The sequence below is a fragment of the Propithecus coquereli genome, unplaced genomic scaffold, assembly GCF_000956105.1.
Source record: "Propithecus coquereli isolate 6110/MARCELLA unplaced genomic scaffold, Pcoq_1.0 Scaffold43, whole genome shotgun sequence".
NCBI classification, from domain to species: Eukaryota; Metazoa; Chordata; class Mammalia; order Primates; family Indriidae; genus Propithecus; species Propithecus coquereli.
In genome coordinates, this window is record NW_012150063.1 from 2,867,972 (window position 1) to 2,895,635 (window position 27,664).

Here is a 27,664-nt window from a genome sequence, read left to right on the forward strand (position 1 = left end):
TTAGAAGTAGGTAGTAGAAGATTCTTTTATTTTTAAAAAATATTATATGTGGTTACACAATTTTTTTTTCTTTTTAAAAGACTTCAAAATACCCAGGGAGTTGCACTAGTATAAGAAATTCAGCTTTTAAAAAATTACACATTTTAACTTTCTTCACATATTGCCATAGTTAATAAAATAATCTTACTTTTATTTGGGAAAGAAGAAATAAATACACAATAGTTGAATTAGCTTCAAGAATCAAGCTCGATTTGTTTCCATGACTTGGAAGAACTTCTTTTGTATTGTTCCAGTTCCTAGAACAAAAATACATATGACTTTAAGAAAAATCAACTGTACAAATTCAAGTAGGTACCTTAAAACTGCCTTAGCATTTTTTAGATATAATATGGTATCTTTTATAGCATTATCATTCTCAAGATTCTTGACAATTATTTTGTAGAGGATTATACTTAGGATTTATTTTCTAGAAACATAAAGTCTTCAGAGTTTCTGTGTAGTCCAAGTGGCACTTAGAGATAAATTTATTAGACTTTCAGATGAAATTATATACTATATATAATAGTAGATACAAACTGTCTTTCAACTAATAAAATAGGACATTTGTCATACTTCAGGTATTTAAAAGTAACTGTTTTCTCTTCTTCTCTCCCCTCCTCTCTCCTCTCTTTCCTCTTCTCTGAGATGGGGTCTCACTCTGTCTCCCAGGCTGGAGTGCAATGGCATATTCATAACTCACAGCAGCCTTGAACTCTCAAGGTTGAATGATCCTCCTGCCTTAGCCTCCCAAGTAGCTAGGACTACAGGTGTGTGCCACTGTGTCTGGCTAATTTTTAAAAATTTTTTTTAGAGACCAGGTCTCGAACTCCTGGCCTTAAGCAATCCTACTGCCGCAGCCTCCCGAGGTGCTGGGATTACAGCCATGGGCCACTGTGCCCAGCCAGTGATCTTATTTTTAATTGTTTACTATTAAGCTCTTGTCAAAAACTTGATTGACATTAGAAAAATATTTAAAATGTATACATCCTTTGATCTAGTGATTCTACTTTTAGAAATTTATCAGAGAGTTGAATTTCTATTATAATAATAGAGAAGAGCACAAGTATGTAAATAGAACGACACTCATTGCACTGTGTATCTCAGCACACAATTGGAAACAACTCAGATGTCTTCTGGTAAGGACTCATTAAATAATCAGTGTTCACTCATATGTGGCTTCCAAGGCAGCTAGCAAAAAGAATGATGGTCATATGTGCCACATGAAAAAAGCACATAGGTAGGGATAGGGCAGGATACTTCCATTTTCTATTTTATATACTTCTATATCTTTTGAACTTTTTGCACAATGAGTATATGTTAACTTTAAAATTCATAAAATAAATTTTAGTGGAGGTGGAAATCCTGCATGAGACAATTGACATGCAAGAGATTATCTAAAGGGATTGTCTACCAGCCTCCTACATGTTGTTCAATGTCTACATAACCGTACAAAGGTTATTATTATTTTGAATAGGCAAAAAAAAAAAAAAGATAAGGCAATTACTACCCTTTGGCTAACATAACTGAAGTTCATGGTTGCTATGAAAAGAAAATCCATTCTCATTTTCAGAAAAATTGTAAATTATCTCTTTCATACCTGTATTCTAAGTTATTAAAATCTAAATGTGATAAGTTTCAAAACTGTATACAGACTTTGGAAGAATTTTTATAATAATAACCCCAAAGTAGTCTTTACAGCTTGGTTTATTTTTCTAATGAAGTTAATTCAGTTCACCAGTTAGCTACCATTTATGGTTTCAAAGATTAACTCATAAAGAATAAACAAATAGGTTATTGCAAATTTCATCTTTAACTGGAAGCGTTGAATTATTTTTACCAATGATAAAGGTGAGGACATTGTTTTGAGATTCTTTGCCAGTAGTAGCTCACTTCTACAGCTGGTAAACTGACAGAAAATTGGGGCTGGTCACACAGGCCACGCCAGAGGGAGAATAAGGAGTAACTGGTATGCTACAGAACTCACCAAGGCCACTAGATCTTCAATATTGCTATGACGTGAACTCCAGATAATATGATGTTTTAAAGGGTTAGCAAGTAAGAAGGTTTTCTTTATGTGATAATTCTTTGTGGCTGCTTTACAGAGCCATTGTAAGAGTGAAAGCAAAACCAAGGTTTCCACCCTGACTCTTAAAAACCTCTAAAGTTTTCAGATATTAATGGGTCACAGTTTTATAATGCTTAAAACAGCATCTTCAATAAAAGATAAGAACATTTTTCTCCAAACATGTGAGTCTGTGTGCTTAATTAAATTATAGGCCTAGGGATTATAAACAAGTTGATTTTTAAAATCAGGAATTCAAAATAGCTATCTGTGGTTGGCCAAGAAAATCTTAAAAATAATTGTTTACTGAAATCTTTTCCTTTTTTTTTGGCTTTCTTTAACAAAAATATAGAAAAGAGATAGAAGGGCTCAGCAAGTGCTCTCTATACTCACATTATTCCCTTAAAATCAGGAATGTTTTAAAACTAGAGCGCTTTAAAAAAAAAAAGTAGAAAATACTGATGAAGTATTTTTTTGTGCCAATGGGAAGTTTGGCAAAAGACAGAATTTTGAATAATTAGAGAAAAAGAAGAGTTAATCAGGAAAGATCCTTAGTCTGCTGTGAAAAGGGTCTTCCTACCAATCCGCGGACCCGTGAGGGTTGGTTTCACGGGTGGTGAGAATCTCCATGCATTTGTGGAGACTGAGAGCAAGAGGGATTCTGGCAGCTATTTTACTACAAAGACTTACAAATAAGATATTATGGAGAATTGTGGTGAGGTGTATCCCACACATGGGCAGGATTATTTAATATTAAGTGTGGCTCAAATGCAGATCTTCTGGCATATGTTTCTTGCCCAAAGAGTCAATGAGACTTGGGACTTCTTTGAAGGCTTGAGTGTTGGAGGAATGGAATGGAACTCACGAGTTTGCCTCTCCATCCTAAAAGGGACTGCTCTAATTTCACTGACAAGGCTTAAAGGCCCCGAAGCTCTTTTCTATTTCTGATAATTATTTAGGTCACTAATAATGGGACTTGGGAAAGGGGAGGGAGTCGAAGAGGCTCACATCTGGTCTCCTGCAGCCTCAGGGCCAGCCCTCCACTCATATGCAACTGTATTTTATATATATATATATATATATTTTTTTTTTTTTTTTTTTGAGACAGAGCCTCACTCTGTTGCCTGGGCTAGAGTGCCGTGGCGTCAGCCTAGCTCACAGCAACCTCAAACTCCTGGGCTCAAGCAAGCCTTCTGCCTCAGTCTCCCAAGTAGCTGGGACTACAGGCATGTGCCATCATGCCCGGCTAATTTTTTTTTCCTATGTATTTTTAGTTGTCCAGCTAATTTCTTTCTATTTTTTTTAGTAGAGACAGGGTCTCACTCTTGCTCAGGCTGGTCTGAACTCCTGATCTCAAATGATCTGCCCACCTTGGCCTCCCAGAGTGCTAGGATTACAGGAGTGAGCCACCGCGCCCTGCCCAACTGTATTATATTTTAATGAAAGAGGATGTCCTCTCTCCTCCCAAGAAGCACAAGAATCAGAAGTAACTCTTTGGGTTAAAGGTATGCAGGCATATAGCACGCAGTATAGACTTTTTAAAACATTTACAGCTTGCTTTTAAGCAAGGACACATTCTTATAAAGTCATGGAAAACCCTGAGGGAGACCTTAAAATTTAGAAGTAGCTAAATCATTCTTTTCTTCTAAATGAATACTATTTTTGTTCCAAATACTAAATCAGATCAAATCTAAAGATTATAATGCTATTTTAACTAAAAAAAGTTATGTAGCAATAATTATACTAAGAGATCAAAAGATAGACAAATGTGAAGAAAGTGCTATAGACAACTAGCTAGATTTTCCTCTAATGCCGATGAATTCTTCTATAGGCTGCATCAATGAAACTGGCAGTGACTATTTTGTCTGTATAAAAATGAAAATGTATTTTAAAATGTTGAGAGGGAAATCAATAGGAATCTTCCAAAATTAATCTATAGAGAATTTTCTCACACTTAAGTTAGATTATGTATATATCAACACACAACTGGGAAAAAAACTTAAGGTTTCAAAACTACTTTCAGAGAGCATGAAGTAATATTCAAATTTAAAATTTTGGCTAGTAGAATGTCAAAGTTTGGATTCAGATATCAATTAAGTAACTAAGCAACAATGGTAATCATTAAAGTATCTTTAAAGCAGAAGCATAAAAATTGTGTTAAGGGGCCGGGCACAGTGGCTCACGCCTGTAATCCTAGCACTCTGGGAGGCCGAGGCGGGCGGATAGTTTGAGCTCAGGAGTTCGAGACCAGCCTGAGCAAGAGCGAGACCCCGTCTCTACTAAAAAAATAGAAAGAAATTATCTGGACAACTAAAAATATATAGAAAAAATTAGCCGGGCCTGGTGGTGCATGCCTGTAGTCCCAGCTACTCGGGAGGCTGAGGCAGGAGGATCGCTTGAGGTTGCTGTGAGTCAGGCTGATACCACAGCACTCTAGCCTGGGCAACATAGTGAAACTCTGTCTCAAAAAAAAAAAAAAAAAAAATTATGTTAAGGTACTATGTGTGCAACCTGATACCAATGAAATTCATCTATTAAAACAACACAAATGAAACTGGTTTAGAGGCAAAATTAGGATATTATAACTTTCCAGATAAGTTAAAAAAATCTCTCAGCCAAGAGGTTGTAGCAACTGGTGAACTGGTAGCAGTGAGGTACAAGAGCTGAGTGAAGAATGATATGGACACTGTGGGGTTACCTTCCATTTCCATACAAAATTCCTATGGTTTTAAGTGAGGGGAAAAAGATTTGAATGTACAAACTCATGATGCTCAGAAATACTCTAGTCCTTTAATAATACCTGTGCATGTGAACTTTAATAAAGTGATTACTATGCCATATAAACAGATACAGTTATCTACAATGACAGTTAATCATTGACTGCTAGATAATAGTAGTCCAGGGATGACTCCCAACTAATCTCTACAGCCAAGCTGCATATATAATAAAGGTTACATGCGGTCATTTTACTGTTTCTACAACATGCCTCTCACTTTGCTATAGCTACAAACAAAACCCTCTAAATATTCATGGCATATTTTTGAAAAGTTTTCTGGACTATGTTTAAATAAAATATTTTGTTTACTTATTTGAGGGCCCCTGAAGGTGAAAGGTTAGTGCTGAGAAAAATACCCCAGTCACTGCTCTCAACGAACAGCTATCTTCAGATTACCCTTGTGCTGGAGGGTTACAATGTGCCTGCCCAGGTCACACTGCTCTACAAATCTTGCCTCAGAGGTTGTCAGTAATATAAGGTTACTCATATAAGGACAGGCTCTGTACAATGTCTTATTTTATCAAACTGAAGAAAATCTAAGGTTTTTTTTTTTTTTAGAAAAATCCAAGTATTTGGGTCATGTTGAATTTACCAACTCTTGCTTTCTCACGTCAGACTTGTGTGTTCAAATGGGACTATCTAGGCATATATAGAATGGTAGTTTCCGCTTTTAAGCATTTTACTGAGAGATCCGGGGTTCTGTTGGGATGTCTGTGTGCTTTCAGACTGAGTAACTCTTAGCTGGAAAAGATAATTTTTCTGGTATAAGAAAAGTATAGGTACATCTGAATGTCCTAATCAAAAACAAAACCTTTCAGATAACCCCACAAACCAAAGAATTTTAGGACTAAGTGGCTCCTCAGCAGCGAGGTAAGAGATCACCACCACCCTTAACATATAGTAAATTGGAAAATCGAAAGAGGGTACGTGAACTTTAAGTCATCTCTGGGTGGTGGAATGACAGGTGATTTTTAAATTTCTTCTTTATGCATATTAGAATTTTATTTTTTTCTATAGTACAGATATACCTTTAAAATAATTTTAAAAGTAAAAAAACATTAAGTAAATACACTGAGAAAAATGTAAAGAATTCCCAAGGTATTTTAGATTTTGTGATAAAACTTGGATAAAATTAAGTAAATGTTTAAGATAATACCTGATCCTTCTGAATTCTCATCTCATCAACTTCGCTTTCAGCATACTGAGGATCTCGTGCGGGATCCTTGATATCTTTTAGTGTGTTGATACTCTGAAATTACAATTCTCCAAATCATTTCATGCCCATGACCCAAAACCTTCAATGGCCACCATCTACCTAACAAATCAAGCTCCCATTCCTCAGCCTGGGACTGAAGGCTCTCTACCATCTTTCAAGCTTTTATCACCGCCATTGAGGCCTATTTCAAATTCCACCAGGTACTCTTGCTCCTTCCCCTTTCGTATGTTTCTCCCTTCACTAACAGCCAGAGAGCTCTGCTTGAAAGTGAAGCAGGAGTCGTGTCTTACTCATCATTTAACCCCAACAGTACCTTATTTACAATAGATTTTTAGCAAATGTTTAATTGATTTTTGAGCATGAGAGATAAAAACAAAGTTATCATAATAGGCCCTTTGGAACATTTCCCATAACTGTTGAGTGGTGCTAAAAATTCTTGCTTTAAAAGAATTAGAGATATATACCTTTGGTGGAAAGAGCTTTTCATACATTTTTTTCCACAACTCCATTGGTGAGTGGGCATGTAGCTTTCCAATGTCATTATCAGGGACCGGAGGAGATCCTAAAATTGGAAGTTTTACTTCAAATGACTGCATTGATTCAAACATTACAAACGGTATAAAATAAATGACACTTATAAAAGTATAAATCTTATATCACTCATTTTTCCTTTCCCTAATGTAGTCACCATTAATATTTACCCCTACCCAGCATAGCAAGGCCACTGGGACAGATTCTAGTGCTGGAAGAAGGGGAGGCAGAGTAATGGACAAACTGTAATTCTTATTCTCCACACCCTACATCTATACCTATGCTATTAACCAGTATTTCCAGTTCTTGGTATTGACCTCAGAAATACCTGCATATAGGTACTGTATTAAGGATTTCACACCGTAGCATCATTTGTATTAGTAAAAAATTGACCACAATCAAACTATTCATCAATGTGGATAGTGCACTAAGTTACTATCATAGCCATGCTTTTTTAACACTATCCAACAGTTAAAATAACAAAAAGACCTATATATAGCATTAATATGAGAAAAGCACTAAGGCATATTGAATTAAAAAGGCAAATTTCAAAATGGTAGATATAGACTGATACAACTATGTTAAAGAAAATAGTTTTTTCTAAACCACATGCACACTTATGTAAATGCATAGGGAATTGTCTGGGAAGATACATATTAAACTCGTTCCTTATATGTACTATTTTAACTTTTTACAAGGAAAATGTCTTTATGTATTGCTTGTATAATTTAAATTAATTTGAAAAATTTTTAAATTTGCTGCCACTTCCTGACCACTTTCAATCTATTATATAACCTGAGATTTTCCATTCTTTCTATTTCCAATATCTATAGTGTTTACCAAAACTATTTCACTGTTGATCTTCCAGGACCTCCTTACCACTTTGGTGGAAAAGACATTATGCAGCTTTGCCAAGTTTCATTTCTACTCCTTTGTGTATGTGTGTGTGTGTGTGTGTGTGTGTGTGTGCGTTAAGTTCTATACAATTTTATCACCTGCATAGGTTCATGTGTCTACCACCACAGTCAAGACACTGACTTAATTCCATTATCGCATTATCATAAGGATCCTTGTATTGCCCTTTTATAGACACATCCATCTCCTTCCCAACCCTTTACCTGGCTTCCCCACCCATAGCTTTGTCCCTACCCTCTGACCCATTTATCTGCTTTCCATTTCTAAAATTTTTTCATTTCAAAAATTTTGTATAAATAGAATTATTTTGTATATAACCTTTTCTGACTGGCTTTTTTTCATTCAGCATGATTCCCTGGAAATTCATCCAAGTTCTGCGTATCAATAGTTTGTTTCTTTTTATTGCTCAGTAGTATTCCTCCATGGTACAGATGCCCCATAGTTTGTTTAGCCATTCACCTGTTGAAGAACCTCTAGGTTGTTTCCAGATTTTTTTCTTTTGTTTTTTGTTTTCAGACAGGATCCTGCTCCGTTGCCCTAGGCTGGAGTACAGCGGTGTGATTATAACTCACTGCAGTCTTGAACTCCTGGGCTCAAGTGATCCTTCTGCCTCAGCCTCCTGAGTAGCTGGGACTACAGGTGTACACCATCATGCCCGGCTAATTTTTTTCATTTTTTTTTTGTAGAGACGGAGTCTTGTTATGTTTCCCAGGTTGGTCTTGAACTCTTGGCCCAAGCGATCCTCCTGCCTCAGCCTCCCAAAGTGCTGGGATTATAGGCATGAGCCATTGCACCTGACTGTTTCCAGTTTTTGACTATTACCAATAAAGCTGCTATGAACATTTGCGTACAGATATTTGTGTGAATGTAAGTTTTCATTTCTCAGGAATAAATTTCCAATAGCACAATTTCCAGGTCATATGGTAGTTACATGTTTAGTTTGATAAGAAACTGTCAAACTGATTTCTAGAGTGGCTGTACCATTTTACATTCCCACCAGCAATGTACAAGTTATTTAGTTTCTCTGCATCCTAGCCAGTATTTGGTAGTATCACTATTTTTTATTTTAGCTATTCTGATAAGTGTGTAGTAATATCTCATTGTGGTTTCAATTTGTATTTCGTAATTACTAATGATACTAAACACCTTTTCATGTGTTTCTTTGCCATTTTTATGTCCTCTTCGGTGAAATGTCTGCTTATGTCTTTTGACCATTTTCTAAGAGGACTGTTTCTTGTTGTTTTTAAACTGTTGAGTTCTTTATATATTCTAAATACTAGTCCTTTTTTAGATATGCAGCTTGAAAATATTTTCTCCCAGACTATAGCATGTCTTTTCATCCTCTTCATATGGGCTTTCACAGAGCAAAAGTTTTTAATTTTGATGAGGCCTAAGCTCCATGACTTCTTAAATTCAGTAATTATCAGTTCTCTTCTGACCTGTAACTGTTCACATAGGCAAAAGTATTCCATCAGCATTATCTATCGCTACACACAGTGATTCTCACTGCCTACTGAAATTAAGTTGGTGCTAATGATAATTATAAAAAATAGTCTCCATGACTCATTAAGCAAAACCACCTCTATTCCTTTCATTTCAATTCAATCTATAATCTCATTACAAAGATCTCTGCATTTGAAATCAAGTCATCTTCAGCTTGTAAGAGTAATAGACAATGGGAAATGCAAAAGTAAACTATTGCTCATTAGGGTGTTAAAACCAAACCATGCCCAGAGTATAGAGAATTGCTAGACCCAAAGATCTTCATAATGCAAAAAGCTTCTGTGGGAAGATAAGGGTCTTTATATATAAACTCTTAAAGTTCCTTTTGATTCAGAAGCCTGTGGAGTCTATAAGTCTAGGAAATATATTCCATTAGTCATGCAAGCTATTTATATCATAAAAATTAAGGCATACCTAATTGGTACAACTGTGTTCTTTCTGGTTTGTTCTATCACTTCAATCTTTCTTATATTTGATCATTGCCCATAATAGGTAGCTTTAAATTTCCAGACCACTCTATGCTCCTGGTTTCTTCTAAACCCAAGCAGCTAAAATTTAAAAGTACCTAGAAATCAGTGACGGAAAGGAAATACATGCAAATATTTTTAGTGGAACAGAGATCAGAAATCAGTCTCTTATGTGGCAACATCCCTTCCATCACAAATACGTTGATGTGATACATGCTGCACCGATACGGGGTATACAAATAAAGACCTAGGAAATAACAGCAATGATAATGAAACTAGAAATAGTGGTATGTTGGAAACAAAGTGAACATGGAGTAGGATAAAATCAATAAGCAATTAAGAAGAGATTGAACAATCTTAATAAGTTCACCAACCTATTTGACTTAAAGAATCCAATCCTGCTGTGATAAACAGTGGTTTATTCTGATCCACACATATTGATTTGCTATGTGGAGAAGAAAAAAGATTCTAAATAAGTTTAGCAGTTGAATATATTTAAGAGTTTATAAACATGAGAGCCAAGTGTTACATCTAGCCATGGATGACAGCATTGCCCCAAATGAAAGAGTAAATATCAACTTAAGTGATTTCAAAAATTAAATATAGCATGAATAAAGGCTTTACAGGAAAAAAGTGACATATCCACATTACCTTAAATCAAAACCAAGAGAAGTAGCAAGGCTTAGAAGATAACATACTAAAATTTTCAATTCCGTTTCAAATCAATATAAGAAACTAATAATAGAGGGAAAGCTACTAAAATGCAGGAAAATAAGTAAAAGAAATCTAGGAACAAGTATAATAGTATCATTATTCTATTCCAGCGTCAAACTAAATATTATATATCATTTTGGTTGTAAAATTTGAGAAATATTTAAACAATATAAGAAGGAGGAGATAATATGAAATCATTCCTTTGAGAACAGCCATCTGGGACAGTTTCCTGGTCAAGAAACAAATGACTGAGGATGGGAACAATAATCAGATAAGACAACACTGCCAAAATAAACAAATAAATAAAAAGATATAAAAATATTTTAACAGTACCTTTTGTCAATGCCAAATGCCAACTGGTTGATAACTCCACGTATTTTTAGTAATAGAGCTTCTGATTTACTGGTAAACTGAAAAAAAAAAAATCAGGAGAATAAATTACATGCTCTGTTTTCGAGGGCAGACGGGATCCGGCGTGGTCAGGGTGGGGCGGCCGCAGACATGGTCTGTTTTCAAATCACAGAAACAGGTAACATGAATATGGCTTTGAATAAGTACAGATTGCAGGGAGAATTACTATCTACTTGTCCAGCAAATACTTCTGTTTGAGTAGACAAAACAAAACCTGAATAAAGAAATCTTGATAAATTTATTTTAACTCATTCTTCAAACTTCACAAATGTATGATGTGGAAAGGACTTGTGTTTATGCACTAATCATTTCAGCTACTCACACAAATTGGTCATAATCATAGTCAAAGAATTCCTTAAAAATTTATGTATATATGTGTGTTTATGTGGTATGTGTATGTGTGTGTAAACATACTCTTATTATTGTCTAGAAGAAAATTTTCCAAAATGCAATTGGGTTGGTTAGAAAATAAGAGGTATATATCAAAAGTAACTTTTCCATCCAGGGGCATATTGCTGCCTTCAAAGCAGTCAATGTGGGCCGGGCGCGGTGGCTCACGCCTGTAATCCTAATACTCTGGGAGGCCGAGGCGGGCAGATTGTTTGAGCTCAGGAGTTCAAGACCAGCCTGAGCAAAAGCGAGATCCCGTCTCTACTAAAAATAGAAAGAAATTAATTGGACAAATAAAAATATATAGAAAAAATTAGCCGGGCATGGTGGTGTATGCCTGTAGTCCCAGCTACCCGGGAGGCTGAGGCAGGAGGATCGCTTGAGCCCAGGAGTTTGAGGTTGCTGTGAGCTAGGCTGATGCCACGGCACTCTAGTCCAGGCAACACAATGAGACTGTCTCCAAAAACAGAAGCAGTCAATGTGGCAGCTGCAGGCTGGTCCAACAATACTGATACTCGCTAAAATGATTTTTAAACTTCTCTTTTGAATTGCCTTTGGAGCCTGAAAACTAAGCTACTGAGTATTTTCAGTGGTAATATATAATTAGGGGGACCATGACCAGAACATAATGGAGAATGAAAGAGGAGGTACTATTAATAATTAAGCTGTAGGCCGGGCGTGGTGGCTCACGCTTGTAATCCTAGCACTCTGGGAGGCCGAGGCGGGTGGATTGTTTGAGCTCAGGAGCTCGAGACCAGCCTGAGCAAAAGCGAGACCCCGTCTCTACTAAATATAGAAAGAAATTAATCGGACAACTAAAAATATATAGAAAAAATTAGCCGGGCATGGTGGCGCATGCCTGTAGTCCCAGCTACTCGGGAGGCTGAGGCAGAAGGATCGCTTGAGCCCAGGAGTTTGAGGTTGCTGTGAGCTAGGCTGATGCCCACTCACTCTAGCCAGGGCAACAGAGTGAGACTCTGTCTCAAAAAAAAAAAAAAAAAATTAAGCTGTGACATCAGGTGAAAACCAGGACATATGGTTTACCTGACTAGATTTGATTTTGGAAATATTATTCCAGAAGTCATTCAGAGCCAAATCAAAATGACTAAGATATATGAAAGTGGGAAAAACAACCTTGAACTGAACTGAAATGTACTTATGAAGGAAAGGTATCAATGCTATGGTTCCAATGGCAATTTCACAAGATAAGCTTCATTTTGGAATAAGAACAGGCTCCCAGAGAAAGTATTCAAAGAATATACAGGTGAATATGTAAGATCTTATACATTTATTTAAAAGAAAGTATTGAAATAATTTTAATGCTTCTACAGAGATAATGTTTAAAAATATATACAGATTAATTGAATTTAAAAAATACAACTGGCCGGGCACAATGGCTCATGCCTGTAAACCTAGCACTCTGGGAGGCCGAGGTGGGAGGATCGCTTGAGGCCAGGAGTTCGAGACCAGCCTGAGCAAGAGCGAGACCCTGTCTCTACAAAAAAATTGAAAAATTAGTTGGGTGTGGTGGCATGTGCCTGTAATCCCAGCTACTCGGGAAGCTGAGGCAGAAGGATCACTTGAGCCCAGGAATTTGAGGCTGCAGTGAGCTATGACGCCGCCGCCACTGCACTCTAGCCAGGGCAACAGGACAAGACTCTGTCTCAAAAAAAACCAAAAAAACAAAACAAAAAGCAACCCTGCTCTGCTTAACTTTATTTCCTTTGTGGGAAAGGAAAAAACTTTATGGCAAATGTATTTCATACAATGTAGAGTAGGGCTGGGAGAACATCAGAAGTTTTCTAGGCCAGGCATAGTGGCTCACAACTGTAATCCCAGCACTTTGGGAGGCTGAGGCAGGAGGACCAGCCTGGGCAATGTAATAAGACACTGTCTCTACAAATAAAAGAATAAAAAATTAGCTGGGTGTGGTGGCATGCACCTGTAGTCCCAGCTACTTGGGAGGCTGAGACAGCAAGATCTCCTGAACCCAGGAATACAGTAAGCTATGATCAGGCCATTGTACTCTAGCCTGGGTGACAGAGTGAGAACCTGTCCCTAAAAAAAAAAGGAAGTTTTCTAACCCAACCCCTCCATCTGCTTGAATCAATCACCTCTAAAACATCCTCCACAAATAGCTGTAGACCTTCTACTTAAGCAAACTCAATGCCTGGGAACTCATCTGTCAACTCATTCCATTTTCAGATAATGGTAGCAACAGAAAGTTCTTTCTTATTTTGAATAAACTCTCTCTGTTGGTTCTTTTTTCTTGACTCTAGGAGAACAAAGAATAAATTTAATCTCTTTTCCATGGAACAGTCCTTCAACTGGTTAAAGAGAGTTATCATATTTTATACGATATTATACTGGTCTTCATATATCATAATATTAAGTTCTCTACCATCCTGGTAGCTCTCCTCTGTATCTGGTCCTACTTATCAATATTCTCCTGGTTTTGTTTTTATTAACTTTATTATTCAGAATATTTAATCAATATTCTCCACTGAACTATAAAGGATCAACCATAGTGCTAGAAAAAACCTGCTAAATATCATGGAATCTTGCGAAGCAGTACCTGACTTTCTCCCTTAAATGGGGTAGAGGGTAAGAGCAGATGTAAAACTGAAAGATGGCACTTTGATAACACTGGCTATATTCTTCTGGGTTCAGGAAGCTAGAAAGGCCTTATGTTTCCTTTGGTGGCCTGGAGTACTCCACTAACCCAACCTCTGTTTCCCTTGAAAACTGAGATGAAGCGCTTCTCAGATCCTTTCCTTGGTCCCTGGTCTTCTAGGGTCTTCTGAGCATGGGTAATCCCAGGCCTGTCATGGCCTGCATTGATTTGACTTATTTTACATTTTTAACCGTAAGACCAGACTGGGCCCTGACTGCTCTTCAAGTGTGATCTGTTCCTAAAAAAATACAGGGATTTCCCTTAACTAACTTTAACCAGAATTAAATGTGTGGCTTTATCTAGAGGCAAAAATAAGAAACTGCAAGGTTGTTGTCTCTCTGCCTTGGATGAGTCATTCACTTTAAATTTCCCATATCTTTTCAAAATTAATAGTAAAGAAGAATATTTTCCAAAGTACTCCATCAGTCAATATGTAAGCAAATATAGTTCAAACATAAAAGGTATTTATTTTTAAGAAAATACATAATGAAATATATTTGGAATGTTCTGTAAAGTATGAGAATTGAAAATACGTATTATAGATATTACTTTCAGTCATAATATCCTAGCCATGAAGACAAGGGCTGGACCATGTTGTCTCTAGGTTCATCTGAGTGCTTTGATTTGGAGGAAAAAAGAGACCATTCAATAATCATTCAAATGTGAAGGAAGTATTTTTTTAAACAAAAATGGTTTTATATTTTATTGCATTAAAGGACATCCAGCAAAATTTGGTCCTGCTATAGAAAATAATTATAATGACCAACATTGATTAATACTATTTTTTTTTTTTTTTAAGACAGGGTCTCGCTCTGTTGCCTGGGATAGAGTCCTGTAGTATCATCATAGCTCACCGCAACCTCACACTCCTGGGCTCAAGCCATCTTCCCGCCTCAGCCTCCCAAGTAGTTTGGGACTACAGGCGCACACCACTGCACCCGCTGTTTTCTATTTTTTGTAGAGACAGGGTCTCCTTCTTGCTCAGGCTGGTCTTGAACTCCTGACGTCAAGTGATCCACCCACCTTAGCCTCCCAGAGTGCTAGGATTATAGGCGTGAGACACTGCACCCAGCCTAACTGGGTAATAGTTTTTTCTAGGCCCTGTGATAAGCATTTCATATGTATTCCCTTTTAATTCTCACAAGAACCCTATGAATAAGGTACCATTTTTCTCCATTTTACCATGGAGAACTGTAAGGCTTAAGTGAGATTAAGTGACCTGCCTTTTGAAATCACATGTCTAGTAAATAGTGCCCTGAGATTTGAACTCAGGAAGTATGACTTCAGAGTTCATGTTTTCAACATCTATAACAAACAGCACTTTTCTTATTTTTTAAATTTTTATTAATTAATTATTTATTTATTTAGAGACAGAGTCTCACTCTGTGACCCAGGCTAGAGTGCAGTGGCCTCATAATAGCTCACTGCAGCCTCATAATAGCTCACTGCAGCCTCATTCTCCTGAGCTCAAGAAATCCTCCTGCTTGGCCTCTGCCTCCAGAGTAGCTGGGACTACAGGCACATGCCACCATGCCTGGTTAATTTTTCTATTTTTTTGTAGAGATGTGTCTCTCTTTTAGTCAGGCTGGTCTCAAACTCCTGGCCTCAAGCAATCCTCCCCACTGGGCCTCCCAAAGTGCTAGGATTACAGGTGGGAGCCACCAAGCATGGCCTAAATAGTACTTTTTAAAAGTAAAAACTCTAACAACAACATATTGTTAAAGTTTTTGTTTGTTTTTCTTTCAAAGGGATACGATTCTAATTCTTAAGGGGAAACTAAAATAAATAGATCACCAATTTATCTCTTTAAGTTTGATTGGGGTTTATGGAGATAAGCAATTTAGAACTTCTGCCCCAAAGAAAGCATAGGCCATCTAGCACTATATATTCTATGGATGCATTAGCAAACACTCTGTATGAAGAGGTCTTTGACAATGGGAAAGGAAAGGAGGGGACCATGTGCATTAGCAAAAGCATTTATTATTCATAGCTATGAATCTAGTTGCTAATTTTTCCAAATTTCGTACTGTCCATTCAAGCCCGAAGGATAGGAAATATACAAACCATTAATGATGCTCCATAATAATGTGCAACAAATCGAAGTGTCTTGCATATTACTTTTCTCTTCTCAGAGTCAAAATCCTGTAGAAAAAAGAAAAAACAAGTAGAGAGAACTAAATATCTGTAGCAGGAAAATGCAAATTATTAAAAGTCGAAATAGATTATTTATTTATTTATTTATTTATTTATTATTATTTATTTTGTTAAACCTATCCTGAGGAGTAGGAGTCCATTACCTTGATATCTGTTTCTGTAGAGAGTTGAACAATAGCTGCAGCCTTCAAGAGCTACAGCTATCAGATCTTTGTTTAAACACTTATCTCAATAGAATTTAGATATAAGCACACATTTTTATATTGTGGAATACCCCAAAGATTCTGACAAGCAAAGATGGAGGAACTAATTTTCTATTTTCTTCAATTTAAAAGTTGGAAAATAAGTCCTATTCCTTGATGACTGGGTTGAAGATTCATTTTCTAAGTCTTGTGCCTTATTCCCATTTTAACCACTGTATTCATTTTCTTTACCTATTTTCTGTTTCAACTATATCTTCTTTTCCAAAATCTTTACGGTGTGACTCCTTACCCTATCCCTCCCAGAGTGATTTTCTTATTTCATCATTATTTTTGTACCTCCCCCATAAAAGCATAACTATGTATATACAACAAACCAGCTAGAAGTGGAAGAGCTTACCTGAAAAATATCATATTTACTTCCAATTACGACCAGAGGTATTGGAAATGGGTCAATTAATTCACGATCCTGTTAATAAATATATTTCATTGATTTATTATAATTGTTTATTGCTATGTGCTCAGCAATTTCTATTTACTTCCAAGAATATTCCAATTTCAATCCCTTCTGTTGTTGACTTTGTTTGCTTGACATACAATTTGTTCTAATATTTAACTTTCACTTACTAAGTTATATTTCTTAAGTATAAAACTACAAACAGCAATTCCCTAAATTATTATAGTATTTATTTTTTTTTCTGCCCTTTTATTTCCTTATATAACATATTATCTTCCCGAGGTTTTTTTTTCTTTCTATTTTATGTTAACTGTTTGTTGCAATAGCATTTAAATGGCATGGATTTGTTTTGTTCCAATATTACCTATGTAAAACACATTCTTATAAACCTTGGGCAATATAAATGCTGTTCTTAGCTTTCTAGATGATGATGATGTTCATGACTGTATTTAAAGAACTTTTGTTACCGTCACAGCAACTTTATAATTTAGTAAGTTGTCAGATGATCAAAAGATACTGAGCATGTGACAGGCACTAAATGAATGTAAAATACAGAGTTGCAACAAAAGCTATTAAAACTCTACTCTTTGCTTAAATTTGTAGCTTCATCTAGTCCTTGCCAGGTGAGTTTTATACAGTCTTTTTTTTTATATATTCATTAAAAAGAGATTATAAAATCAATATCAAACTACTACTTTAAAACTCTATTTCTTTGATTGGTATAATATGCCATATTATGATTATAAATCACAGTAGATGTCTGTTACCGAAAGTTCGGTACTTGTCCCCAAGGTGAATGAAGAATAGCACAGGTGGGTTGAGTAAAAGGAAAGAGAAGTTTATTAATATGCTGGCAAATGAGGAGAATGGCAGATTCTTTTTTTTTTTTTTTTTTTTTTTTTTTGAGACAGAGTGTTGCTCTGTTGCGCTGGGCTAGAGTGTAGTGGTGTCCTCATTGCTCACTGCAGCCTCAAACTACTGGGCTCAAGCAATTCCCCTGCCTCAGCCTCCTGAATGGCTAGGACTATAGGCATGCCACAACGCCTGCTAATTTTTCTATTTTTCGTAGGGATGGTGTCTCACTCTTGCTCAGGCTGGTCTCGAACTCCTGAGCTCAAGCCATCCTCCCACCTTGGCCTGTCAGAGGGCACCAGGGACCAGTTTCTTGGAAGACAATTTTTCCACTGACAGGATGAGGGGGTGGGAACTGGAGAGGTGCACAGAGCTCAGGCAGTAATGCGAGCTGATGGGGCGCAGCCATAAATACAGATGAAGCTCACCTGCCGCTCACCTCCTGCTGTGCAGCCTGGCCCCTAAGTTTCATGGAAGAGAATTTTCCATGGGGGGCAGGGACATGGGCAGGGGTTGTGGGGAGGCAGAGCTCAGGTGATGTTTCATGCCCTGGTGCCTCAGGGGTTGGGGACCACAGTCTTAAAGAACCATTGTCCCCCCTTTAAACAGAAATACAGGGTTTTTAAAGGGTTTTCAGCTTCAGGCTATTGCTATTTAACTATAGCATCTCCGATGAAGATGATCTCATGATCTCTGTCCAGCTAATTCTGTTGAGCCACCTCCCATGGTTTAAGATACTAGCAAACAAAGAACAAAGAACACTCCTCTGCCCTGTTGACTACTGGCATGGGCAGAAATGCAGGTTTTAATTCCCCAAAAAGGGTGAGGGGTTTTAAAGAGACAACTCATAAAATGTTTTGCCCTTTTTCAGATCCTTACTTCTGTTTCATAACAAGAAGACACCAGAAATCTTTTTCCTTATTTTGCTTTTACTGAGGTTTTATTAAATTGCTATAATTTTCCGGTGAACAGGTTCATCTATACATCAAATGAATTTCAAGTCATGCATAAAAATGTAAAGAAGTTGTTTGCAATGTTACCATTAACTATATGGGGCTAAGGATTCCAGGAATAATTCCACTAGCAACTCACTGGATGGTCCTTCTGCATATTACTCCACATCTTCTGTCTCATTTCAGAAGCAGCTTTAGAATTTGTCTTTCCCAATTTCATCATCACTTTATCTACATGGCTCCTTGTGGCTTGCAATAGATTTTCCATGGTGGGCCAAAGGTCATTAGGTTTTGAAAGATCCAAAACGAGAACAATGGAAAATGTCCTAAAGAAATAAAAACATCTTTCAAAAAGGACTCAAAATAATTACCATTTTGAATCCCTAACATAGGGAATTTATCTAAGAATAACAACACTATAGACTAAGGGGGAAAAAAAACAGCATTATTCTAAGACCAAAAAAACAAAAACAAAAACCCCAAAGTTATATCCTTGTTTATTCCAACACTTTTCTTTAGTGATATTTAAGTATTACAACCAATAGTGGCACAGAGGTTTTTGTTTGAACTAAAAATAATCCAGTTCAACCAGAGAAGCTGCAAGCAGTTGGGTCCAACAACACCATGTTAGATCCAAGTTTACTATGTGCTCCAAAGAAGGGAAGCAAAAATAATGAGTAGCAGCAGCAACACAACAATCAAGGAGAAGGAAATAGATTTACAAATGGACCTTGCTAGGAAACTACCTGGTTAATCTTCACAACAACCTTTTCTAGAAGATGTTATTATGTCCTTTTATGGATTAGAAGTCTAAGGGTCAGGTTTATGGAACTAATCAGTTGTAGAACTGGTATTTTGATACAAAGTTACATGTTTTTCTGCTAATACCATTCTGCCTTTGTGAAAGCACACTCCTGACCACCAGATACACCACCACTATCATCAAATGCAACTGTACTCTACTCATGTGTATCAAATATAAATCTAAACTGAGCAACAAAAATAAACAACTCACTTAAAAAATGGGCAAATGGCTGGGTGCAGTGGCTGATGCCTGTAATTTTGTTAAAGCAGAATTGACCGGGAAGAGACCGAGAGGCACAGGAAGTATAGCAAAACAGGTTTATATACTCCAGCGGACTCAGAGGGGGATTTTTCCTCCCAAATTCTGAGCCCTGAACAAAGAATGTAGCAGTCTTTTATACATTTTGGTTAAAGGGGGAGTGGGGCACAGTTACAATGAGGTTAGGAAGTGGGGCATAGTTACAATGAGGGAGGAAGTGGGACACAGTTACAATGAGTTTATCTTTAGCGGGGGCAGGGTCTTGATCCACCTTGGCGCCTGCAAACAGTTTACAGAGGCTAGAGTGACAGCTGTTTGGGGAGATAGCAGGGAGATTTGTCAGTGGAGTTTTCTACTTCAATTTCAGCACTTTGGGAGACTGAGGTGGAAGGATTTTTGAGGCCAGGAGTTCAAGACCAGCCTGGGCAACACAGCCAGATGTCATCTCTACAAAAAATTAAAAACTTAGCCGGGTGTGGTGGCTAGTGCCTGTAATCCCAGCTACTCAAGAGGCTGAGGCAGGAGGATCCCTTGAACCCAGGTGTTCCAGCCTGGGTGACAGAGTGAGTCACTGTCACTATTAAGGAAAAAGAAAAAGAAAAAGTCAAAGAACTCAAATACAAATTTCTCCAAAGAAGATATACATATAGCCAGTAAGCACATCAGAAGATGTTCAACATTACTAATTATTAGGGAAATGTAAACCAAAACTGTGATAATATATCACCTCATACCCATTAGGATAGCTATTGTCAAAATATTTTTTTAAAAAACTAGAAAATAACAAATGTTAGTGAGGATACAGAGAGATTGGAACCCTTGTGCATTGCTTGTGGGAATGTAAAATGGTACAGCTGCTGTGGAAAACAGTATGGCGGATCCACAAAAAATTAAACCCAGAATTAACGTATGATCCAGCAATTTCACTTCTGGGACTATACCCAAAAGAACTGAAAGCAGAGATTTAAACTTATTTGTATACCAATGTTCAAAGCAGCATTATTCACAGTAGTCAAAAGGTAGAAATAACACAAATGTCCATGGATGGATTAATGGATAAACAAAATGTGGGGCTGGGCTCATGCTTGTAATCCTAGCATTTTGGGAGGCTAAGGCAGGAGGATAGCTTGAGGCCAGGAGTATGAGACCAGCTTGGGCAACTTAGGGAGACCTCACCTCTACAAAAAATAGAAAAAGTAGCTGGGGTAGTGGTATGTGCCTATAGTCCCAGCTACGCGGGAGGCTGAGGCAAGAGGATTGCTTGAGTCCAGGAGTTTGAGGCTGCAGTGGAGCTATGATCATGCCATTGCACTCTAGCCTGTGCAACAGAGAGACCTTGTCTCAAAAAAAAAAAAAAAAAAACCCAAAAAACAAAATGTGGTGTGTGTGTGTGTGTACACACACACACACACACACACACACAATGGAATATTATTCAGCCTTATAAAGAAAGGAAATTCTACTACATCATGGATGAACCTTGAAGACATTATGCTAAGTGAAATAAATCAATAACAAAGGACAAATATTGTATGATTTCATTTATATGAGTTACTAGAGTAGTCAAGTTTAGAGAGAAAGGAAGTAGGTGTTGGGCTTAAAGAATTCACCCTCCCCAAACTTCCATCCAAACGTCCTATAACCCATCAGTCTCCCCTTTCTAGGGGTGTATTAGGCAGGTAGCCTTTGCCAGACCCTAGGGAGATAAGGGAATGAAATGCAAAAGGGGAACTTACTTTCCTTATCCTTCCTGGTTGTTTGAAAAGAATTTATTTACTCTTCCCAGAAAAACCCTCTAAAAACCCAAGGCTCTTCCCTTTTCTCTCATGGATGCCTTTTTCAGCCTCCACCCATCCGTACCCAGATGTTCAAAATAAACAGCGTCTTGCTGCACATGAGGCTTTGTGTGTCTCCCTCTTGGCTCTGGACCTAACAGCAGGGATGATGGTTGCCAGATGGGGGAGGGAAAAACAGGGAGATTTTGTTTAGTTAGGTACAGAGTTTCAGTTTGGAAAAATGAAAAATTTCTGGAGATCGATAGTGGTGATGGTTACACAACAATGTGAATATACTTAATGCCACTAAACTATAAACTTAAAAATGACTAAAATGGTGAGTTTTATGCTATGTGTATTTTACGATAAAAACCAAACAAATATAAATTCAGAAGTATTTTAGAAAATGGTTATTATAAGTATGTAGAACCATCATCATGGGCCAATATATCCTTGATCAACAGGGCAAATATTCTGCTAGAAGGTATAGCAAGAAATTACAATATATGTTACTTAATTATTTTGTTTAGTTCAAGCAAACCAGCTATTTTGTTCACTCAAACAAAACACTAACTAAAGGCTATACTGTTGGTCTAAGTTCAGAAAGTGGTCTTTTACACATTAATTATTCACATTTTCTAAAAATTATTGTGCTATTATATTGCCGAGTCAATCATAACTATGTCATTTTAATAAGCTCATAAACAGTTTTGCTTAACTGTAAAAGTAATAGAATATATATATTTTTAATAGTAAGGAAAATGATTTAATTTAATTTTCAGGGTTTTAGTATGGTATGTTTGAAAGAAAAGATGACCATGGTTTAACTTTTTTTACTGTGGTAAAATGGATATAACATAAAATTAATTATTTTTTACATGAAAAATAACTTTGTTTTAAGCAAAAGACAAATGGATTAATCAATTTTTTTCCAAGATTAAAATGTTTGTTTACAGTATATTGGAAATACTTGTGTTACTTTTTACCTATTTCATGGCAAATGATAGCTAAAAAAAATCGTTTTTTAAATAAACTTTTAAAACAGGGAATCAGACCACAGGAAATGCTCTATTACAAATTATCTAAAGTCAGTGGAAATGTTCAATGCATCTATAATTCTAGGAACAGTTACTTCAAAGATAAACAGTATCTAATAGTATTTGGCAATATTATTGTCTCAAGTTGCTGGGCTTTGTCCAACACAAGGAAATTATGTGTCAAATTAATTCTAGTCAAAAAACACTGAGATTAGCAACTACATTAAGAGTGAAATGTTTTCCATCAATTCTTTAACCACCTGGCAACCTACTTTGGACCCAGGCCTATGGCTCTGTTTCCCTCTGTTCTTCATAACCCTGACCCTTCCTCTCTCCTAAAGCAGGCTCCAGCTGTCCTAGGGCTCCAGGGAAGGCAAGACCAAGACCTCACAAAATGAGGTATTAAAGAAGCCTTGGAAAGATTTGGCTTCTGCAGAAATTTCCACTACCTTGGCAGGCCGGAACTCTCTTGGGCCTAGAGAAGGGGAGTGAGGTAATGTATCAAGTCTGGGCCAGAACAGGAGCCAATTCACAACCCAGGTAAGAGCTGGCCTCTGCATTTTTACCCTTTCAGCCTCTGGCCAGCCTAACTGGCAGCTTGGCTTCCTTCAGCTGTTCCCCACTCTCCCTCACCACATGAACTATGAACTATCCTAATTCCTAGGCAGCTTTGCTTCTTTGTCTCCATTAAAGAGGGACAAATGAAAAACTATATACCTATAAAATTTCATGTTTCTGAAAAATAATATCATAGGCATAGAGTGTTTAAAAGTGAAAAAACAAGATAAAAAATATATATATATAGGTATATATCTAGATATAGATATATATCTCCCAAATCTGAACAAAGTATATTTACAAACAGTGAAAAGACTGAAAAAAATACCTCAACATATTTTTTTTTTAAGGCTGGTCAAGTGAAGCAGTGGGAATGGAGAAGGAACAAAGGACCTCAACACATTAATAGTGTTTATTTCTAACGTGATTCTAGATGCTTTTACTTTCTTTATACGTTTTAGTATTTTTCCAAGTTTTCTGTATGAATATATATCACTTTTGTAATAAGTAAAAGAAAGTAAATTATATTTCACTAAAAGAAAAAGAAATCCATAGACAAATAAAGCCAACATTACCTGCTTCCAGCCAGTTCTGGAAAAACAACTGTCCTATTAACAAGAAATAATTCCATACGCTAAGGAGCTTAATGGCCAAAATGTAACAAATAATTGCCAAGCCCTTTGTATTTGATCCAGGCAGCAGCAATGGTTTGTGTTAAACTCTGACAAGAGTTTAAGATATTTCAGATTTTAAAATTTTTGTTTTTCTTGGCTAAGATCAGTTCCCAGGAACATTGTGAGAAATGTCACAATTTTCCACATATGATTTAGCCAACATGTGGGAGTTATTGTCAGGAAAATACCACTCAAAGGTTTTGAGGTTTTTCCCCTAGGTTCTATTTCTTTAAAGTCAGCAAACAGGGAGATTTTCTTTTTCCTCCAACACAGTCTTCCTTTGGATACAACTTCAATAATACTAATTAGCATTAAATTCAAAAGTAGACTTTTAATACCCAGCTGAAGAAAAAACTCAGAGCTGAATTAACTCACACTGAGATGGATACTAGAAAGAGTTAAGCTTTTCAAATATATTGTTGCCAAATGAATTTATTGCCCAAGTGTTATTTGACATATTTTTTTGTTTGCAGGCTTGCAAAATATGTTACTAGTGGGAATGCCAGCTATCTCACTTCAGCACAGGCCAGAATCTTTGTTCTTTTATAACCTCTTTGAAAGCATTACAGTTTAAGCAATACAAAGGAAGTGGGCATAAGCCTTCAGCAACATAAAACTGTCTCACCAAAATTCTGACTCACAAATCCTACTCATATTCTTCCTGCAGACACTACTGTGTACTTACAACTCTTCCTGGAGCTGGCTCACTTACCGTAAGGTGTCACTTGTGATTGGTATGCTGATTAAGTCCAATAAAGAAGTTCCTCCACCCAATTCCCAAAAGTGTGCAATATCTTTTGGCTGAAAAAAACAGGTTTTTTTAATATTAAAAATTTTTGACTTTTTGAATTTTAAGTACTTCCTATACATCACTAGCACCTGCCAGTAATAATTACAGATCCAAAATACTGTAGTCCTTAATCAATCCTTTCTTGGCAGTTAAAACTTTCTCCTTTCTCTATCCCATCCCTCAAAATGCACAAAGCACCTATTCCAAAGAACAAAGATGAGATATTATGAATGTATTGTCTATATGTGTATATAAATGCCCTAATTCTGGTAATACCTTAATAGAAGACATAAACAGTACCTCAATTTTATAAATATCACATGTAGCATACATTTATGCAAATTTTAAATAAAATTAAAATTTTATTAAAAACACTTTGATATTGTTTTTTTGAAAACATTTCTAATTCTAGATAGATAAAACAGTTGAATAGGAAAACATCCTGATTTAGGAAGAGAGAAGCTCACAAAATGAATTAGACACAGAGATGAGGCATGAGGAAAGCAGATGAACAGATGGCAGTCCTGGCTGCAGATGAGGATTACCTGAGCAAAAGTATAAGCAGACAATCTGGGCCTGATCCCATGGGGAATCTGACAGCTACCACTGACAATAATAAGTGGAATGTGGAGGAACAAGAGACCAAACAACTGCTTCTCTTTTTATAGGGCTCTCAAAATAATAGGGGATTGACAGGGTTAGGCAGCCAAGAAGTTCAGAAATAAAACCATCTATTCCGTGAGAGCCTTTCTAAGCTGCTAGCTAATGGCATTTCTGCTTCTGCCCTGACGTTGAAGAGCCTCCAAGCCACCAAAAGTGTCTAAGAAACCGACAAAGTGCTTCTATTTAGAACTCTTAAGGAATGTTAAATCTGAGAAAGACATGAAGCTTCCAGAATGAATATGAAAACACCCTACTAACAGCACAAAGTTCAGAGAAAAATAGGTGAAAAAGAATCACATGGGTTTTTATGTATTTACCATGAACCTGGAAGAGACAGATTGTCATTAAGGCAAATTTTTAATGAATATATATTATTTTGTGTTTTTGACAAATTCTCATCTCATAATCTCTACAATTATTATTTTGGTCTTGATATTGAATCATTAATGTTTGTGGCAAAAATAATTTTTCATATTTCCCTCAATTAAAGCTCTTCTCAAAAGTTAAGCTTATAAAAGCTGTCTTAAAGTTTCCAATAAAAGTATAATTACATTTCTTGGCTTATCGCTCATGTCGAAATTCCTGTGAGTCACCAAAATGAAGTTCTCCTGCATCTCAAATATATTATGTTTTTTCTTTTCTTTTTAATTTCACAGTTTTAATAACCAACTTTCGCTGGTAAATCCAGGAAGTAACAACAGGCAATTTCAACTCTTTATATTAATATATTGCCTAATGAGCAAACATTTGAACTAGATCAATGTATAAAAATTTTGCTTTGTTATGGAAATAATGGGATGCTCTGTTCTAGATTGTTCTTCCATAAGCCAAACTTTATTTCAGAAATTATCTCTTTTCATGTGAGAACTCCAAAAAGGTTCTGTTTAGGAATTCAGTCCCCCATCACCCCCGCTTAATATACACTATAAACTCTCCCTCTATCCAGAATAGTTTATAACCTTCCTCTGAAGAGACATCAAAATAAGTAAAAATAGGATTATAATCAAGTAAGGTCTGTGGTCTTAAGCTAGTACTACCAACTTCAAGATATATTTTAAAATGCTAATAATTTAAATTTTAAACAGTATATTTTCATATATATTCTATAGGTCAAATTCATATTTTTAGCAGATTTTAAGGAGAGATAGAGAGTAACCCACAATATTATTCCCAAAAATTGTACAATAAAGTTAAAAAGGAATCTTATTCCAGCATTTTGAGATATTACAAATGAGAAGGCTAAAATATTTTCACAGTTTGGGTTGGCTTTATATCTGTTGAATTGCATTTGAAGCTTAACAGTACACAGCTATGAAGTATACAACTGGATACGTTTACTGATTGCAGATAAGATGGAAAATGTAAACCAAAGTCAGCGTCATTACTTTCCCATTTCCAGGCCTAGCAATATCACTTAAAAAAGACACTCACTGTGTTATGCCCTTTTGCTCTTCTTCCATATGTATATTCCAAAGCTAAGGTTGGTTTTGGTGGCTCATCTCTGTGCAATAAAGGCAGATGGTATTACCATTGTGGGTGGGGTATTAGTTTCTTATGCTATCATCTTACCTGATTCATTTTTGCTTCCTCTTAAATACTTTATTAGTAGAGGTTACCTTGTGTGATAGCACTGAGGTAAAAATGATAAAAATTATATATAAAAAATAAATAAGCCTTCAAAAATTCATTTTTGTGGATTTTAGTGGCAGCTGCAGAGGTCAATAATGGCATTTGCATGATGCAGCAGCCCCTAAAGGCACTCTGTAGGGGCGAGTGGAGAAGGCAATGGGGCCAGCAGTGCTGATGGTCATGTTGGGGCACAAGCTCTCCACATCCAGGCCATGTGGGAAGCACTGACATGGGGCTGATGCTCAGCCTTGATGTAAGGAGCTGGGAACCTAATGACCGTTAATTTAATGGGGATATCAATCCAAGATTTTAATGCAGTTCTCTATAGAGAACAAACATGGGCATCATTTAGCTAGTGAGAGTTTTAAATAAACAAATTGTCTCAATAAGTCCTTAAAATCAACAAATGATTACTGTGGATAGTCCTTCAAAGAAACAATTTTGTTGGTGAAAGGGATTACACAAAACCAAGATTCTACTATTTGTATTCTTCAATAATATTTTTCAAATGAATGGTATTTCTTTAACATGACCTTTAGACCAAATTTCATCTTTTTGTGTTTTTGGAGAAGTTATGAGACATATGCATTAGAATGAAGGGAACAGAGAAATATCTTCCAAAATTTATTGAAGACTTTCTTTATCAACTCCCTGCAACATCTACCAATCATAATCCTAAATCTTGAGCCAACAGCATGCTCTACAGTATAGAAAGTTAGGAATTACATAAAACTATACAAATAGTAAAATGTATAGATTGAGGACAAATACTGTGCTTCAAAAATGTACCCTCGAGAAACTTAAGGGTTATAATTAATGGTTCAAGTAATCAGGGATTAGGTAGAATAAAAATAATTTAAATACCAGAGTAGCATATCCAAAAAGAGGCTAAGTACTTCTATAGGCTGAGTAATTATGGTAACATTTCTCCTTCAAATAGGGAAGTCCAGTATTAATTCCATATAATTTTTTGGCTTGTTGTTAGTTTTATCTTTAAAGGAGCTCTTAAAGGTTATACTAAAGATTCACTAAGAAATAAATATTTTGGGTCTCAAAATTGTTCTCCTTCCGGCTGGGCGCGGTGGCTCATGCCTGTAATCCTAGCACTCTGGGAGGCCGAGGCGGGCGGATTGTTTGAGCTCAGGAGTTCGAGGCCAGCCT

At 36.5% G+C, this 27,664-nt stretch overlaps 1 protein-coding gene across 1 annotated transcript; it reads right to left on the reverse strand.

The window, feature by feature from the left end:
• Nucleotides 1–26,381, reverse strand: DYNC2LI1 (dynein, cytoplasmic 2, light intermediate chain 1). Its single transcript, XM_012653803.1, has 10 exons — nucleotides 26,306–26,381; nucleotides 24,134–24,222; nucleotides 18,454–18,640; nucleotides 16,453–16,521; nucleotides 15,763–15,840; nucleotides 10,557–10,633; nucleotides 9,884–9,954; nucleotides 6,558–6,655; nucleotides 6,034–6,126; nucleotides 1–296 (listed from the first exon to the last, which is right to left on the reverse strand). Exons 3-10 carry the CDS (start codon nucleotides 18,580–18,582, stop codon nucleotides 234–236), a joined length of 678 nt encoding a protein of 225 aa, XP_012509257.1. The 5' UTR covers nucleotides 18,583–18,640; nucleotides 24,134–24,222; nucleotides 26,306–26,381; the 3' UTR covers nucleotides 1–233.
• Nucleotides 26,382–27,664: the final 1,283 nt, after the last annotated feature.

Excerpts from the sequence above, each read along its gene's own strand:
- DYNC2LI1 (XM_012653803.1), bottom strand. The coding sequence starts at position 18,582 with ATGGAAAATCTATTGCAAGCCACAAGGAGCCATGTAGATAAAGTGATG. Across the intron at positions 9,955-10,556 it reads GCATTTGGCATTGACAAAAG|CAAATCAATATGTGTGGATC; the intron begins GTACTGTTAAAA and ends TTCTCCACATAG. Across the intron at positions 6,656-9,883 it reads GGATTCTTTAAGTCAAATAG|GATCTCCTCCGGTCCCTGAT; the intron begins GTTGGTGAACTT and ends TTCCAATTTTAG.